Source organism: Aedes albopictus, chromosome 3 (genome assembly GCF_035046485.1).
Source record: "Aedes albopictus strain Foshan chromosome 3, AalbF5, whole genome shotgun sequence".
Classification (NCBI taxonomy): Eukaryota; Metazoa; Arthropoda; class Insecta; order Diptera; family Culicidae; genus Aedes; species Aedes albopictus.
Genome location: NC_085138.1, coordinates 194,944,414 through 194,963,366, shown reverse-complemented (window position 1 = coordinate 194,963,366; position 18,953 = coordinate 194,944,414). Strand labels below are relative to the sequence as shown.

Below are 18,953 nucleotides of genomic sequence, written 5' to 3'. Positions count from 1 at the left end.
TCTGAAACATCCCCGATTCCACCAAAAGAGTTGTTCAGAAATAATTTTCCTAGAGTTATTCGGAGCAACAGAGTTGTTCGGAAATTGTTTTCCTCCACACCCAACAGCCTTTATCAAGGCTCAAAGAGTTGTCAGGTTGCTGCTAGCCGGTCTAGTCCAGCTCAACCACCGAGGCTTCATGAGGCGAAGCCAGGCCAACGTCCGGCCATCATCCCGGGAAGGAACGCGAGGGTTCCTGCTCCCACCCGGCTCGGTTCCTGAGCGGAACGCGAGCACCACAACGTAGCCAGCGCAGTACAGTCCACTGCCATCCCGTACATGGATTTGGTCCTTCGAGCCGGATGCTCGAGTGCGAGTATCCGAATGTGTTATCGACGGTGATCGGTGGTTGGATCGGATGAGTGGTGATTGGAGGCAAACACGGAGAAGATAGTAAAGTGATTGAAAGACAAAGACAATAAGTGAACAAGTGACAGTTAGTGTGAACTAGAACGAACTAAAGTGAAGTGAACTAAAGCAATTCAGTGAAAATGAAGCACACACCAATGAAGTCGTCCAAGATGGCCAGCTCTAGTGAAGAAGAGCTGAGCACTCTTGTACAGTTGCGTGGCATGGCACAAGGTAACATCACGCGCATCAAGAACATCTTGACCCAAGCCCAAGCGGACCAGGCTGAGCTGCCTTCCGCTCAAGTGAAGGTGTACGTGAAGAAAGTGGAAAGTGCCTACAACGAGTACCATCAGCACCACCAGCAGATAGTGGCGATTCTTCCTTCGAACAAGAAGGAGGAACAGAACGAGAAGTTCCTGCAATTCGAGACGTTGCACGAAGAGGTGTCCATCATGCTCGAGACCCTTCTCGAGGCTCAAGCCGCACCACCTGCGGCCCAACAAGTGCAACCACCGGCGAACCAACAACCGTTGGTCATCCAGCAATCTCTTCCTCGCGCCATCCCTACCTTCGACGGGAGGTACGAGAATTGGGAACGGTTCAAGATCATGTTCCGTGATGCAGTCGACCGTACCAACGAAGCACCTCGAATCAAGCTGTATCACCTTGAGAAGGCCCTCGTCGAAGATGCGGCGGGTATCATTGACGTGAAGACGATTGCCGATGGAAACTACGCCCACGCCTGGGAGTTACTGGAGGAAAGGTTCGAGGATCAGCGACGAATGATCGACATCCATATTGCTGGACTGCTCGGAGTGAAGAAACTTTCGAATGAGGATTTCGGTGAGTTGCGATCCTTGGTTGAGTCTACCACTAGTCACGTGGAAAACTTGAAGTTCCTTGTCCAAGAGTTCACCGGTGTCTCTGAGCTCATTGTCGTCCACCTGATCGCCCGTGCACTGGATCCTACCACGAAGAAGTTGTGGGAGTCGACGATAAAGCGAGGAGAACTCCCAAACTACGAAGACACCATACAGTTCCTGAAAGACCGCGTCTCAGTTCTGGAGAGATGCCGCGATACGGATGAAGAAGCCAAGGCACAGCGTACATCAGCGAAACCAGCTACGAGGAAGCAGGCGTTTCCCAATGCCAACGCAGCGACAGCTCCTCCATCAACGGATCAACGGTGCACCATTTGTGATGAAAGCCATGTGACATACAGGTGCTCTGTGTTCAACGGCTTGAGTGTGAGTGATCGACTGGCCAAAGTCAAACAGAAGAACGTGTGCTACAACTGCTTGAGAAGTGGACATAGCGTTAAGAACTGCCCATCGAAGAAGTCGTGCTCCAAGTGCAACAAGCGGCACCACACCCTACTCCATTTGGAAGGTGGTGCAATCTCGTCGCAGCCTGCGAATGAAAATTCAGCGAATGGAGTTCCAGGATCAGCCCAACCAACGGCGTCGGCTGTCAGACAGCAGTCGGCCGCGAACCAGCCATCAGTGACAGCAGCGCATTCCAACAACCCGGTGAACCCAGCGAGCCAGGTGGTGTTGCTCACTGCCCTTGTCAACGTTATGGACCATCAACAGCGGCCTCGTGTGTGCAAAGCCCTGCTAGACTGCGGATCTCAGGTGAGTTTTATCTCCCAATCATTTGTCAATACTCTTGGTATTCAAGTGGAAGAAGTAAGTGTCCCGATAACAGGTATAGGCAGTGTAAGGTCGACAATCAGGCAAAAATGTACCATTAACGTCCACTCTAAATGCAGCGATTTCTCTTTCATGGTGAATTGTTTGGTCTCGCCGAAGATTACTGGTCAGGTTCCGTCGGTTAAGATAAATTTGGAGAATTGGGAACTTCCTCAAGGTCTCAGACTGGCTGATCCATCCTTCCATGAACCTAGCCACGTTGATTTGCTCATTGGAATGGACTGGTTCTATGACATTATGAAACCAGGGTGTTTGAAAATAGACGATAATCTCCCTAGCCTTCACGACTCTAAGCTTGGTTGGTTAGTCGGGGGCAGGTTGCTTGACTGTTCTTCCAATCTTGTGCTGAATTCCTGTGCCGTTCGAATTGACCCCATTGAAGAACTAGTGCAGAAATTTTGGAAAGTTGTAGGTGTGTCTTCGGAGGTGGTTCTGTCCAGTGAGGAAGAGCAGTGTGAATCGCAATTCACATCAACCCATCGTCGAGACGACAGTGGTCGTTTCATCGTTCACCTCCCATTGAAGGACAACGCATCTCAACTATCGGATTCCCGTACCATGGCATTGCGACGATTTTTCATGTTGGAGTCTAAACTACAACGTCATCCAGATTTAAAAGCCCAGTATGATGCCTTCATGGACGAGTACGAATCTCTTGGGCACTGCCGGGAGGTCCAAGAACGCGACGATCCTCCTGGAGTTCTGAAGTGGTATCTTCCCCACCATGCCGTCCTCCGCCCATCGAACACAACTACAAAATGCCGGGTGGTATTCGACGCATCTGCAAAGGTGGCCGGATTGTCCCTCAACGATGTTTTGATGACCGGATACAACGTTCAGAGCGATTTGTTGTCTATCATCCTACGGTTCCGGAGGTATCGATACGTTATGAGCGCCGATGTAGCCAAAATGTACCGCCAGGTTGCCGTAGATCCCGCTTTCACTCCACTACAACGGATTTTTTGGAGAAAGTCGCCCCAAGACCCACTACGTGTTCTCGAACTAACTACTGTGACGTACGGAACGGCCTCAGCCCCTTTCTTGGCCACGCGATCTCTGCTGCAACTTGCACGGGATGAACAAGAAACCTTTCCGCTCGCTTCCGCCGTTGTCGAGAAAAATGTCTACATAGACGATGCTCTTTTTGGTTCCGACGATTTCCTACAAGCATGTGAGCTTCGAGATCAGCTGATAGATAGCCTTGCTCCAGTCCGGTGGAATGCACCTTCACAAGTGGTCATCCAACACCAGTCAACTCCTATCGCCCATTCCCAGTGAAGATCGAGACAGCTGCGCATCTTTCAGCGAAAGTGGCCTCAACGAGGTCATCAAAACTTTGGGATTGATGTGGAATCCTTCCACAGACGAGTTCTTGTTCCGATCATCCCCTTCAGAAAGGGCCAGCAGACCCACCAAGCGTCAAGTCCTGTCCAAGATTGCCAAGATTTACGATCCGCTCGGACTTATTTCTCCAGTGGTGGTACTGGCAAAAATAGTTATGCAGAAATTGTGGATCAGCAAGCTGAATTGGGACGATCCGTTAGACGATACCCTCCTGAACGAGTGGGAGAACTTTCTGATGTCACTGCCAACTTCGGAGCAAATTCGCATTCCACGCCATGTGTTATCGAACAAAGCGGTGCGGTACGAATTGCACGGATTCGCGGACGCGTCCCAGAAGGCGTATGTGGCATGCGTGTATGTTCGCTCAATATTCCCTGATGGCACCGCATCGACGAAGTTGGTCAGCGCTAAGTCTAAAATTGCACCGATTTCACCCCTGACAATCCCTCGAAAGGAATTACTAGCAGCCCTTCTTTTGTCAAGATTGATTAGTAAGGTCAAAGCAGCGTTGGAGATGATCTTCAGTTCCATCGTTCTCTGGTCGGATAGTCAAGTTGTATTGGCATGGTTACGCAAACCGCTTGGCAATTTCCAAACCTTCGTCCGCCACAGAGTTGCAGAGATCACATCGAATACTAGTCACAATTTGCCCCCACAATGCTGGAATCTGGGCCGGGTTAAAAGGGTACACCCGGGAGCCGATAACCTGGTAAGAGTGGGAGATGTTCGAACGAAGACGGGTACATTTAGACGACCTATACACAAGCTTGCGCCTTTGCCTATCTTGGACGATGATCCAAATGTCCAAACTTCCACTTTTTGCCGGGGGGAGAATGTTCAGTTCGACAGCAGCCAAACTGAAGAAGCGTCTAGCAGTGGCGGCGACAGTTTGCACCACGAGAGCTCCGCCCATCAAACCAACGCCGAACGAACGACGATGACGAAGCAGAGGTCGAACAGCGAACGGGCCACAATAAAATCAACAGCCAAACAGCGACCAGCGTCAGTAATTTTTCATCGTTCATCGAAGCAACAACACAACAGCGCGAAGCAGACTCGCAGAGAGCCGTAGCACGTGAAGACCGCATGAGACAATGAGCAGAGCCGACCGACGCGACGGTGCGCCAATAGCGTGATCGGCGCGTGGCCCCACCCTCGTGCGGGCTATAAATATAGTGCGCATCGTGGCAGCAGCATCAGTTTTCTGCGAACCACCGAAGAGTGTACATCAAAGCTAAGTGAAGAGAAGATGAATATAGCAGTTTAAGTAAAATCTCCTGTGTTTGTATCTAGTCATCGCGCTTCTGAAACATCCCCGATTCCACCAAAAGAGTTGTTCAGAAATAATTTTCCTAGAGTTATTCGGAGCAACAGAGTTGTTCGGAAATTGTTTTCCTCCACACCCAACAGCCTTTATCAAGGCTCAAAGAGTTGTCAGGTTGCTGCTAGCCGGTCTAGTCCAGCTCAACCACCGAGGCTTCATGAGGCGAAGCCAGGCCAACGTCCAGCCATCATCCCGGGAAGGAACGCGAGGGTTCCTGCTCCCACCCGGCTCGGTTCCTGAGCGGAACGCGAGCACCACAACGTAGCCAGCGCAGTACAGTCCACTGCCATCCCGTACACCGATCATTTTGTCTATCCCCTGTATATAAAGAACAGTATCTAAGATATGATTAAATAACACAATTCAGTAATTTTTTTTTGTTTGTTTAAAATAATAAATTTTTATGATGTTTTTGGCGGTGAATGTTCTTGCTCATTGAAAGCTTGAAACGTGGAACTGCAAGTCTCTTAATTTTAACACTTAAGTTTCGCTGCCTCGAATAAGAATGCCAAATATAGCACCTTCCTCATACCTGGATCAGCTGGAATTGCAAATCGCTAAGAGAGTCTGTGGTCGATTCTCGGTCGGTCCTGGATCTTTTCATAAGGGACAATCCATAAACAACGCCCTTCTCCGCCCTTTGAAGCATATTTATGTTACGTACCTAATATTTAAACTGCTTTTTACACTACTGGAGATACCCCTTATCCCCCCACTGTAGTAGTCCTCGCAGGAATCCCGGGATATTATCTAGAAGAGTAATCCAGTATCAGAAAAAAAAACCAGGCAGAAATCCCGAGATGGATCTTGGAGTAGTCCCTGAAAGAGTCTCAAAACGAGTTGATTTGATTATCTTAAAGGAGTCGCTGATGAATTCCTGGAAGAAATGTCTGAAAGAATCCCGACAGAATACCTAAGGAATTCCCGGGGGAAAAAATGGTTTGCAAGAAGAACCATTGAAGGAATCACGGAAGGAATACTTGGAAGAATGCCGGAAGGAGTTGCAGGACGAACCCTTGAATGAGTTCGTAAGGAATTCCTGATGAAATCCCTGGAAAAATCGTTGATGGAATCCCAGGAGTTTTATTTTTTATTTATTTGTTTGACGTCTTTAGTAACAAAACTACACAGACCGATTCTTAATCATATTTTAAAATTCTGTTCTACTAACATTAGAATCAAAATCGTCAGAAACGGCAATAAATAATTCACATGATCTGTCCAGAGGATTATTGCGTCCATAACCAGTTCTTTGTCCGGGAATCCATAAAAGGCTAGCAGCGCGGAGTTGTCGGTTGGTCAGCATGTCAAAAATAAACATTCTCCGCAGAAAATTTTGTCGTTCCGATAGAGTCTGCAGTCCAATTAAAGCGCACCTATGTTCATACGGAGGTAGGTTCCGGGTATAAATCCAGGGCAGTCGGCGTAATGCAAATCGGACGAACCGTTTCTGAACGATTTTGTTTCGCAGTTCGTGGACACCGCGATACGGGGCCTAGATTTGAACTCCATATTCCAGGCCGCTGCGAATCAGCTAACAATGCAATGCTTTTGGGGCATAGATGTCATCGAAATCAGCGGTATTGCGACGCATGAAACCAAGTGTTGCCGAAGGGACGGACGAATGGTCGGGTGCTGAAATTCTTTCAGCGAATCAAACTTCCTGGATTCGTGTGGATAAGCTCAAGCTGTAAAAAGGGTTTATTAATTCATATACAATCAAACTTCCTAGGGTAATATTACAATATTTCAGTGCGACCAGTGTATGCGTCCTGCCATCCGATTCAGCAAACATCAGCTGGCATCGGCTTTGCCGGATCTTTTTAGTGCTAGCTGTAATCTAAAGTGATTAAGACACATAATTGATGCACTTTCTTAATACACAATCAACTCTTACTCACTATTTATATTCTAAATGAAGAGGTAATTTAATATTCTAATTTGATGAAGCCTCCTAGTCAACAGACTTCTAGTCGTCGAATTCACTCAAGTCCACTAGTTATCTTCTCTCTATCCATATTCTTAGTCTACGAATAATTCTTATTCTCATTCTATGAAGGAATCTGTGTTCTCATTTAGAGGGCTGTATAAGATAAAAAATGGATGCGAAATATGATCGCAACACCAAGAATTGAATTGCCCTTGGTAATGGTCTTGGAAATGTGCCTATTAAGCTTCAGTTTGCTATCTGGAGTTATTCCAAGGTTTTTAATTAAGTAAACTCTCTGTAGCATCGCAGAGTCTATCGAGTTCTCAAACCGTATCGGTTCCTGCTTACGAGTGTAGGTGACGATTTCGCATTTTGATGGATTTGTTATTCGATACCACGATGTCAATCTTTCAATATCAGACTGAAGGGCGCAGCAATCCAGCACTAATTTGACTATGTGATAGATTTTTAGGTCATCAGCATACAACAGCTTACAACAGCTTGCAGGAACACAAAGAAATCTCGTGAGAAATCAATGCAAGAACTAGTGCAAGAATCTTGGGTGGAATCCCTGAAAAAAATCAGGAGATATCCCTGAAAAAATCTCGGAAGAAATATTTTTGGGAATACCAGAACGTAGACGTTAGAATCCTGGAAATAAATCCTTTAAAGAATACATTTACATCACATTTGAAATTGGATTCATGAACCGCGGTCATATATAGTCCTCGTAGCAACATTTGCGCACTTAGTGAGCTAATTCTGGAGTTTATTGTTTACCCTACTAGGAAGTTATTTTTCAGTGGAATTCAGCAGCTATCCTTTACAAACACTGCACTGGTCCATCAATTCCTTCGATTAATCCGATTATATTTTAAATTTTAGCGGCCAATCTCAAGAAATTTTCGATTTTTCGTTGTTTACTTTGCAATTTTCAATTCAAATCAACCTATGCATTAGAATAACTAGCCACAGAAGTCCAATGTCGCGACTGTTCGTGTGACCAACATCTAGTTTGCCACGCCCTTACAGCGTCAGTAGCGGTACTAAAAGTGTCAAATAAATTTTGTTTACCAAAACAAGTGATGCTCTTCAAGCTGGACAATTAAAAACAATCAATTATTACAATAAAAGTTATTAATTTAATTGGGTTTTTAAATTAAGAAAAATGTATTGATTTTTTGGTTTTATACGAAAGAGCATCTTTTTCTGAACCACTATGATTTTTTTTCAGATTATTAGAACTTTATTTTGGTACCTAAAATCGATTTCGAAGAGATTTATCGAAATCACCTTTTGACAGCTGGGCAACTGCTTGACAGCTCCGCCCAGTACAAAATGCGACGAGGGGTGATTCGACAAATCGCTCCCATACAAACTTCAAATTGATTTTTAAATAGGTTCCCGGGCATCAAAATTCATGAAAATTTGGATTTCGGCTCAGTTTTGCATGCAGATTCAGAATATGAAATTATCTCAACAGCGTTAAAGAAGCCAATTAAATAGGAAAGGTGACTACAGCGCCATTGGAGTTCTAGTGTACTTTTATTGCCTATGCCCTCTTTGATGAGCTACCTGGGTATTGCAGCTAAAAACTTATCGTGTAGCATGACACCACCGGTGCAACTCATCAAACACGATAGGTTCAATTAACATCACGCCTCATGTATGAAGCATGAACGTTCTGAGCAATTGTTCTGAATGCGATACCTATGTTGAAATATTGTGTAATTCTCAAGATATTCACTTCCACTTTTGGGGCCTATAGATGCCTGTTGATGTACACACTATAGACAACCAGGAGTCACATAACAATGCACGCATTACATCGCATAAAGTAATATTTTAAGATATTGCATGTATGAACGTTGAAGGGACAATTCGGCACCAACATTTCAAAAGGGCGTAACTGAATTTACAACCAAAGCCTTCTCACAAAGCTGTGGAGCGTATCCCATCCCTCTCGAGCAATCCACTAGCACAAATAGAAAGATAAAATCCTCCTCTAGGGGCGGGACAGCTCTAATATAAATTAGCGATATTAGCAGTATTAGAAAATATTAATCCCAAAGCCGAACCTTATTCGAACAAAGTAAGCCACGCTGATTGGATTGAATTGATTTGAAATTAGAGCAAAAGAAATACCAAAACTGATCATTGTGCTTTCATCCCACTAATGCGTATAAATTAATATTTCAGAAATATTAAACCGTAATCAGTAAAATATCACTCCAATAACGTGTTTCTCACATCAAAAGCTAACTTCGAACGTACACACATCGCTGGCGGACATGATCACCAAAATGCAGTGATCGCAGTAATAGTATCCGTACATATGCTTATTACGCAAAGTTTATTCGTAATCCATGTGATTTACCGTTCTATCCGAAGATCTGATCTTGGATCTGTTACCATACCGAGGCAACACCACTGGAGAATATTAGTTATACAATATTCAATTACCCTGACTCAACAGTTTTGAACTAGCAATGCCAGTGGTATCCCAGCTCACAGAAAAATCACTGAACTGCTCTATTGAGTGAAATGTAAAACATTCTATCTTACGCTCCATTTTATATTTATTGAACATCCTTTACATCCAACAGTAAAATATATTCGTTCATCCTAATTTGTTCAGGAGAAACATATAATTTGATTTCTTTAAGCACATTCCTTGCTTTCGGTAGGCCACTGCCCCGACAATGTAGGTTGAAGCTCAAATTGTTGTCACAGCTAAAATAATGGAAAGAGATTAAATTTTTCAATAGAAAACATTATAGAAAATACACAGACAATTTATATTTTCACCTCGCGTCTTCGTGACAGTTGGTTGTTGCATGAAAAGTCATGACATACTAACCAAAAAATGGTTCGGTGAACGGTGAAGATTAGGACATTAATATTTATTAGACGGTATTAGAGTCGGTATTAGAAGCTGTCCCGCCCCTAGATCCTCCTCTTTCGATTAATGGATGTGAATTGCGTGAGATGAATAAAATACGACCCACAGCTCTGTGAGAAGGCATTGGTTGCAAAAGCAGTTGCGCCCTTTTGAAATGTTGGTGCCGAATTTTCATCGCATATGATGTTATTTCTTGAACTTATTTCAATGCATCCGATAAAGCCGTATAAGAAAACAAATAATCTTATTTGGAATTGAAGAATGACTATATCGCAATAAAGTACATTATGAACTCACGTTGAACTCACAAAGTGTCAAATGAATTCGCCGAACTCATTCTTATCATATCAGTTAAGTTCACTCAGGTTTAAGAATAAAGTCGCTTAAATGTTCAAATGAATGAACAAATAAGCTCACATAAGCAAGCTATACGGTTGGCATAATGTGATTCAATATGTCATAGTGATGAAGCAGCAGCAGTTTGACTGTGGATGCAGCGCCAAAAAGGTTTAAGAAAGTGAACAGGCATATAGTTGAAACTACGCTTCGTCGTTTTCAACTCCAGTTAGTAGTACGTAGTGGCTACGACTAGGTAACCAAGTGGCTCTACTTCAAAAAGTTCGTTTTCGTAGGGTATCTTCTGTATAGTTTACCTTGTGAACCCAGATTTGCTTCTTTCATTATAAATGAAGTGTCGTGCCTCGAACATGCTATATATTAGAATACGATGATTACATCATCTGAAGTAGCTCAAACATTATTTTGAGATGTTTCAGTTTGATGGATTACTTAGGTACCTAGTACAGTTACTTTACAAAGAATTGCACCTTACCTAACTATGCATGAGCAGAGTTTGTCATGCGTTGACTGATTGGCATGTGTCAGATGAGGAGTCTTAATTTACCTTTCTTTTCACTTTTGAATGTTCCTTCGCAAACTTTGCGTATTCAGGCGACCTTGCTCAACAAACAGGGGAACCAGTTAGTACAGGTTGCGACCACATTTTATGGATAACTTGCTTCCATTGCTACTTCAAGAGAGTTTTGTTGTGGCTTTGTTAGTACAACGCCCTCCATTGTGGTATACCACAATTATTGCTTTGAAAGAAGCTTGTCCTCTGCGGTCTGTGCGGACCGCAAGAGGTATTCCTGAATGGAACTCTTATCTGTTCAACTTCAAAATATCTTCTGACAAACCAGTCTTTTGTATAGTTACGAACCTCTGGCTTCCGCCCGAGAATTGTAGCTATAGAATCGACTTAGTGAGCACTAAAAAGCTCTGCTTTTATCCCGAAAGGGTGAGCGCGTTGTATAATGAAGGAATGAGTTCCAGATTTATCTGGCTACCTCATTCTTTCTGAAATGCTTGAAACGCATTGTCGATTTTCACAACTGTGATGTTCGTCTGGCTAACATGCCTATTTATGTGAACTCACATGCCTCCCGATTTAGGATATCCACAGTGACTCTTTTTTATTGAGGTGAGAGCTTTGGAATGAATGCTACACGGATAAGTTTCGGGAGTAACTTTATTAACGATCACACTGGCCGGAGTCAAGAACTGACTGTTAGGAAAATAACACATCTATGGTTGTCAAGGTGTAACTAACCTCTCGGGGCTTTCCTACTATGTCAACACCCCCTCTCAATCGACCAACCAGCGACCTCCTCGAACAGCGAAGACTTCCCTTCGTCACCTTTTGTCATCGGATTGGTTGTTGGATTCCGGAGGTTTGTTGGTCCGCTCATCCAGGCACAACTATTCGACAGTTGAACCTTCCGTTGTGCTTCCAGTCCCACTGGGTCCGCAAAACCTCCGACGATCAACTCTCGATTCACCTTGCCCTTGTGAGTCTGTCTTCCCCCTCTGGCTCGAACTTGGTTTATCGGCTTCTGCTACCGGAGCCACTCCGATGAGAACTTCCGCGACGCCCTTTGCTTCGTGAAACAGCCGAGGTAACATCCGATCTTTCTCCATCATGACACGTCCAGTTGATGCTTCCGGTGCCACACCGGTGATCACCTCTGATACGCCAGCCGCTTGGAGATTTCATTCTTCAAACTTGCTCTTGTCGGTTGCTTCTTCCGAGACCACACCGGTGAGCACCTCCGACAAACCTCTTGCATCCGAGAATATCCGCATTCCGCACATTGTCACTCCATTGCACCACTTCCACGTAGCAACCGGATGTTGCAGGTCCTTCGCGTTGGGCTCATAACCTATTAAGGTGGGAGCCTCGGAATAAATGCGACACGGATAAGTTTCGGGAGTAACTATTAATGATCACACTGGTCGGAGTCTAGTCAAGAACTGACTGTTAGGAAAGTAAAACAACTATGGTTGTCAAGGGTGTAACTAACCCCGAAGCAGGGGCGATTGCCTATTATAAATCCTCTACATAGAGATAAGCGGAAGTTACATATGTCGATTCGGCAACGCTGTTCATTTTGTTTACATCAGCTGCCAACACTTGTTGCAAAGCTAGATGTTCAAACTTTGTGCGTGACTTCGTAGTGGTTCAAGTTGTTTTGTTTACATTTTCTAATTATAATAGATTTTTTTTTCAAAATTTTGAAAAAAAAATAGTGGAGCAATCGATGAAATCTGAAATTTATTGTAAAGTGTTAAGCTAAACATATCGGCAGAACTGAAGCAAGAAACAGCAATGAAAGCTTTTTCGAGAAGTGCAGCAACTAAAGTTTCGTCATAAGCTTGAGCTTTTGAAAGCAGAATTAATTAAATTCTATCTTTTTACTAAACTTACATATACCGTCAATTTCTCGATATTAAAAATAAATAATTTTAATTTATTTAGCTCGGATTGCAATACCGTTCAATCGACGCCTTCTTACGAACGATCAGCCTGTTCATTTGGCTCACACTTTGACAGTTCTTTCTGCACGATTGGCTTACAATGGCCGCCTCCGCAGATCTCTATAATGTAGGATTACTATTGCCTATTATGACAACACTTTTACACTAAGTTGTATACGTTTTCAAGAAAGTACTCGCTCAAGCGTAGTTTTTGCTTGGGTGATTCCTTGAATATGACGTGCCTTTCAATGCCATATTGAAAGTCGCATGACGTTACAAGCTACCTCCAATGAGCTATAGCCTCTCTTTACGCTTATGCGTTTTACAGTGTCCTTTTCAGGGCACTGATTAAACCCATTGTGATATGAGCTATTGTTGCACTTATGCGTTAATTCCCTCTTCTAGGGTACCTTTTCTTATTTCATCACCTTCTGCTTTCCTAATTTCCATCCCTTGTCTCATATTCTCCCTCAGGTAAATGATGAAATAGGATTATATGTATGGCGATGACACAAATGTCCCAAATGGAGGATAACGTGCCTCTGGGACCGGCCTTCTGATACCTGATAGTCTTCTGAAATAGCACAGCCCAAAAATCAAGCGCATTTTAACAAACACTGAGGTGAGTTAGACTGTCATTTAATTAGCCTGTTTTATAAGTAGCGTTTAGTGGTAAATTTAAATTTAAGCTCGTTTATCCAAAGATAAACGTGGTTTTTAAAAATGTTTTAACGTTTGAAGTTCATGCCTAAACAAGAACTAATGTACTTCTGCTGATCTTGCACTTAAAAATCAGATAAATCACTTCAAAATGACAAAAAGTGTAAAAATCACGTGAAATATAGGAAGTGATGTAAACATTTTCTTATCTTTACTAGGATTTTTTTCGGAAGTTATTGTCAAATTGTTGCAAATTTGAAACCCTATACAAACAATAGAAGAATATAAATGACAAAAAATAGTGTTATTTACAAAAAGTTTTTGAAAGAATTTTAACAGAATCTAATGTATTGTTGTAATGTATTGTAATGTATTGTTAGATAACTAAATTTAAAAACCTTTAAAAACATATTTTGTATCAACGAAATATAACTTTCATCAAAAACAGTGCTTGTTTTTTACACAATTTTTAATTAAGGTACACACTTATTTCTGAATTGCCTGTTCGGTACTTTTTTGACGAGATTATAACAGCATCACGATCTCGGTAGTTTCGGTAATCGATTTTACTGAGGTTCAGTAAAACAACTGTCAAAATCGTATGGAAAAGGTAAACAATGCATTTTTGCTGAACGAGCTCGGTGCTCAGCAGTTTTAATCTCGTCAAAAAATTTCCGAACTCGGTAATCAAAATTAAGTGTGTATGCTTTAAAGTTTGTATTGAAAAATTGAAAACTACAGAATAGAGTTTTCGTATGAAATTTGATAGTAATCAAAAACATAACTTGACATAACTTGACATAACTTGACTTTTAACAACATGTTCATTTTTTTTATTCTTCTATCACTTAACCTAATTAAGAGCTTTTTTGTCCACTAGGGCACTGCGTGAGCGATTCCAATTGGAAGCTGTACCTAAACTTTGTACAGCGCCTAATAGTTATTTATGTAACGAGTTGCAAAAAGTTGATTTTTTCAGCACGAGGCGTACATTTATCCAACGAGGCTTGCCGAGTTGGATAAATACGAAGAGTGCTGAAAACATCGAGTTTTGCAACGAGTTCCATACAAAATTTTATGCAATGATTTTTTCATTATACAACTCATTTGAGTTGCATAATATTCATAATGCAACCCAAATGAGTTGCATTATGAACATTATGCAACTATTTTTCATTATGCAACTCATTTCAGTTGCATAATGAACCAGTTCGGAAAAAATGGCCATATTGATACCAAAATGAGTTATATAAAATAGAAATTATGATACTGAATTGCATAAATGTATTTTATTCTAATTCTACTATATCGAACTAGTTGCCGTTGCACTGCTTTTACTCTCTACCCTATCATCGTAGAATGATGTGTGGCTATTGGTTGTTCCTTTTTCCAGTCCGATTGGGGGTCCATTATGAATTGCCGTTCGTCGATGTCCATGTATCCGTTTTTTTTTATCCGTATTAACGAGATTTTTAGGCCTAAACAATAGTTCATCTCGGAACCCACTTCCCTTCCGAAGGAAGAACTCACATTTTGTCGGGAGTGGGATTCGATCCCAGGTCCTCGGCGTGATAGCCAAGTGTTCTAACCATCACACCAGGTCCACTCCACAGCAGAAATTGGATCCGGGTTCGTTTGAGCCATGGGCTCAGAAGAGGGTCAGTGTCAGCTGCTCTCAGGGGGAAAGAGCAACTGACGAAAGTGCCGGGGCTGGGATCGAACCCATGACACCATCTGCTTATGAAGCAAACGTGTGAAAAATTGCGCCACGGGCCCCGGCATGTTCATTTTACCTCATTGGTTTCACCCCCACCGATTTTTTCTCGATATTTTGCTGAAGAGATTAATATTAAAAGACAACATTTTTTTTTAAACACAATCCTTTACAATATTTTTTGGGTATATCACTATCTTCCATGTTACTCGGTATAGCCGATGGATATAGTTACAATTCCACTTGAAACGACCAAAATGCTTAGGTTGTCCACTTTGCCCCCACAACCCCCCGTGCGAAACTAAGGCGACAAGAATTTGATATTGCTTCGCAGTAGAGCAAACCGCAAATCTCATAAGATAATGCTTCAAGTCATATGGCATATTATTGTCTTGCCAAAACACGTGTACACTAAAACCTCTTTTTATGCAGGTCATTTTTATGTACCATGTACTAAAAGTGCGCCGTAACTTAAAAGCACTCCGAATGTAACAGTATAATGTACGCAAAATATTTGTAATATGATGCGCTACATGTCAGATTTTGGCATAGTCCCTGGAATCAACCCTGAGTGCTCATGTAAGGCGGTCCAACATTACTCTTCTCCGCATCATGATTCATATGTGGGCACACAAGACATTATCCGCAAGGAACGTCGTCGGTGATGAGAGATTATTAACAAATGTCGCACTACACAACACTATTTATCATTATCGATCTTACACTCGGTTGGCCTTCCTTAATGGCGTCGATATTATAATCGACTGCGGAGAAATATGTCTGCCACACGCCAAATGGCCATGGGCCACCCGGCCGGAGTAGTGCGTTGCTTGGATATGGTCGGTATGCCGGTATCAACCTCAGGCGGTAGCCCGGCTCGTGTAATGTCTTTTTCGTAGAGTGTATTGTCCTTTCATATCGCATAAGGCGTTAACGTAGGTTTGGCGAAGAGCGGTCAACAGCAGCTAGCGGACTATGGCCGGTCACGGATCTGAAAAGGATCTCGTCGTCGTCGTTATTCACCACCGTCCAACCAAGTCGAGCGATGAAAGCACCGGCATGGCTTGGCACAGCAGTTAGCGGTTGTACCAGCTTTGTGGTAGCAACCAGTGCAAGTTTTCGGTGAACGGCACCTCACAAAAAAGTCGACGATGAAATCCTATGCAACGCACGGTTTGTGGTCCTTGCACGGCGGCGGCTCCCTTTCGCTATAAGGAACGTGTAATAATAATTTCTCAATATAATGGCGCGAAATTTATTGTTATCGGGGAAAATATATCATTCTTACCAAGCGAGTGACATTGTTTTTTTTCTGCTTCAGCCAGCCAGCGTAACCAGCAGAGCCTCGTCCGACCTTATGAACGAGGTATAAGATTGAGGCTTTCAAAGCTCGTGCGAAGACTCAATTTATAGATTCCCTCAGCATTCATAAGGAGCACCACTACCACCTCTACACCGAAGTGCGGCGGCTATGATTTATCGTTGTGGCTCGTAAATATTTTACTTCCGCTGTGGTTTACCCAAGGGATGGAAAGTTATTAGTAAGTTGTTCTTCGCTTTGCTCTCGCCCAGCAAATATTTGTATACTTTGCCATCTTGAGAGGGTCACTTCAGGAATGTGCCCTCGGGGTCGGGGAAGATTTTGAATGGATGTGAACTGCCGCTGCTTTGGTGATTCCGTTTTGCTCAGCGATGCGAAATGAATGTTATCAATTATTGCGGCTGTGGGTGGAATTTTTCTTCTTTTTTTTTTATCTTTTCTGGCGTGATGTTCCAACTGCGACAGACGTTTGCTTCTATTGCCTATTGTACTAGTGTGCTAGTGTACTAGTGAGTACTTTCTCTGGGAGCTTTGCCTACTGACAATTGAGCAAGATCAAAGGGACGTTACACCAAAACGAAGAAGAAATAGAAGAAGGAGTAGAAAAAAGTGAAAGAAGAAAAGAATAAAAAGAGGAAGAAGAAAAGAAGAAAAACCCAGATTAATCCACCTAGTGGTGATAGTGCCTTTCTCGTCGACTATGTACTCATGATCTTTACGTCGACATAAGCCGACCGTGAGAACACTTATACGCTTAATACGATTCATGTAAAATTTGACCTCCACAGTAATTTTAGACGCAAAAGAATATTGGAAAAACTTTATTCAGTGGTGATGCGATCAAATTATAATTTTCCCATCCTACTTTATATTAACACCACAGGAATTTGAAATGGTGTGGTTTGATAAGATTACTTTGGTTACGATTTTATTCTCTTGTACATATATGAAGACTTTGACTATTTCTTCACTTTTAATTTTACCTAACGTTTACCAGGCTATTAAAAAGCCACGATTTTATTAATTGCTAACATTGGTTTTGTTCACTTTCATAATTCATAATTCAGCAGACACCTGGAACCGATTCCATGGCACTATTGGTTGTCCCAAATATTGTATATGGCTATTTTCTTGACAACTGGTTATTAGGCTGCCTGAAAAGCCGCGAATTGATGTGTTACATGTGGAGCATCCATTGAGTACGTCACGCTGAAATTGGGAATATTTGAAGCTCCCCCTCCCCTCTTCGTACGGTTTTTTTTTCTTTACTTAACCCGGAAGCGGTCACGTCGTGTACTGAGTACACGCACCATAAAAAAAGCTCACTTGTAGTACAAAGCGTGTGCGTAGTGTCGGTGAGGGTGGCTGAAGACACGAATGCTCGAGGGTTAAAATAGCTTGTCACACTTTAACAACCCCTTCTCCCCCTAGGATCGTGACGTACTTAATGAATGGCCTCATGCATGATTTTGGTTTACTTCTATATTTTACCATTTCCAGTGGGGCACTCGTTACCTGTTCTTCAACACTACCGGCTCTCCCAAATGTGCGTCTGAGACTTTTTGCTGACAAACTGTCAATTAGGTTATTGCAAAAGCCGCGATTTGGTGTGTCGCATACATAGATTCGGTTCACTCTTATATTTTACCACTTATGACGAGACACCCAAAATCGGTTCCCGGACAGGACCTGTTGTCCCAAATTTGGTGTGCGACTATTTTTTTTGCTAAACGTTCATCAGGTTATCGAAAAAGCCGCTGTTTGATGTGTCGCATGCATGGGTTTGGTTGACTGTTATATTTGGACACTTCCGGTGGGACATCCGGAACCGGTTCCGGAACACTACCGGTTCAGATATGTTCGGAAACTAGTTTCTTGCTAATCTTTCATTAGGTTATCAAAAAAGCCGCGCTCTGATGTGTCGTATGCATGGGTTTGGTTCACTTTTATATGAGGCGATTTCCAACGAGACACCCGGAACTGGTTCCGCAATACAAGTGACAATCTCCAATGTGGTCTGAGCCTACTTCCTTAATAACCGGCCATCAGGGTATTGGAAAAGCCGCAATTGAATGCGCATAACGCATGCATGCGGCGTTTGGTTCTCTTTTATATTTTTCCACTTCCGTCGGGACCCCCCGGAACCGGTTCCGGAACACTACCGGTTCAGATATGGTCTTTTTTTTTTTTTTTTTTTTCCTTCTAAACCATAGGGGGATAATTTGCTCAACAGACACCCTAACAGAAGGTTAGGGTAGTGTAGGTCTGACAGGCCGTCTTCTACAACAAAAGTAAAATTCAGGACTACTCTCTCCTCGTACCCACTAAACCATTCCTATGGTCGCCAAACCCTACGTCTCTCCGGAACCACCAAGAAGGTATTGCTTCAGAGAGGGGCTAGTGCACATCGCACCCACAAGGTTAGCTGCGTAGCCTGCAGCAACGAACATCGATGACTCGCTTTGGAGAGTCCATCACGGTAGCATGCTGGCGCTTAGCCAGTTTCCCGCCACTCCCTTTGTCCTCGGAAGGCGGGCAGGGTCAACCCCGCCCGCGCCCTACTGCTGAGCGGACATCAAGAACTGATGCCCACATGCAACCCGATCTGACCTGCCCGCAAAGGAAGGGTATCACTACCCTTCAGGCCCTATCAGATGCATCCGTAGGTTGCAGACAGCAGGATCTCACCTACCCCGACCCTTGCCGGGGACCCCTTTCCAACCGCGGGCTCGAATCCAACCCAGTAGACCGACGCCACGACAGCACCGCTACCGGGACTTCCTCTCCGCGGCCACTTAATCGTTGTAAGGGTCGATCTCGACCGCAGGGCACCGGTATGACC

The 18,953-nt window shown here is 43.2% G+C and overlaps 1 protein-coding gene across 1 annotated transcript; it reads left to right on the top strand.

Annotated features, from left to right (window-relative positions):
• The first annotated feature begins 530 nt into the window (after positions 1–530).
• LOC134290513 (uncharacterized) lies at positions 531–5,035 on the top strand. The gene is made up of 5 exons (XM_062857670.1): positions 531–2,024; positions 2,202–3,316; positions 3,378–3,800; positions 4,059–4,186; positions 4,857–5,035. Exons 1-5 carry the CDS (start codon positions 531–533, stop codon positions 5,033–5,035), a joined length of 3,339 nt encoding a protein of 1,112 aa, XP_062713654.1.
• The last annotated feature ends 13,918 nt before the right edge of the window (positions 5,036–18,953 follow it).

What these genes read in the sequence shown, in the direction of transcription:
- LOC134290513 (XM_062857670.1), top strand. Translation starts at nt 531, where the DNA reads ATGAAGCACACACCAATGAAGTCGTCCAAGATGGCCAGCTCTAGTGAA. An exon ending in TGCTAGACTGCGGATCTCAG is followed by an intron (nt 2,025 to 2,201) that starts GTGAGTTTTATC and finishes GTCTCGCCGAAG; the next exon opens with ATTACTGGTCAGGTTCCGTC. An exon ending in AGATGTTCGAACGAAGACGG is followed by an intron (nt 4,187 to 4,856) that starts GTACATTTAGAC and finishes CACACCCAACAG; the next exon opens with CCTTTATCAAGGCTCAAAGA.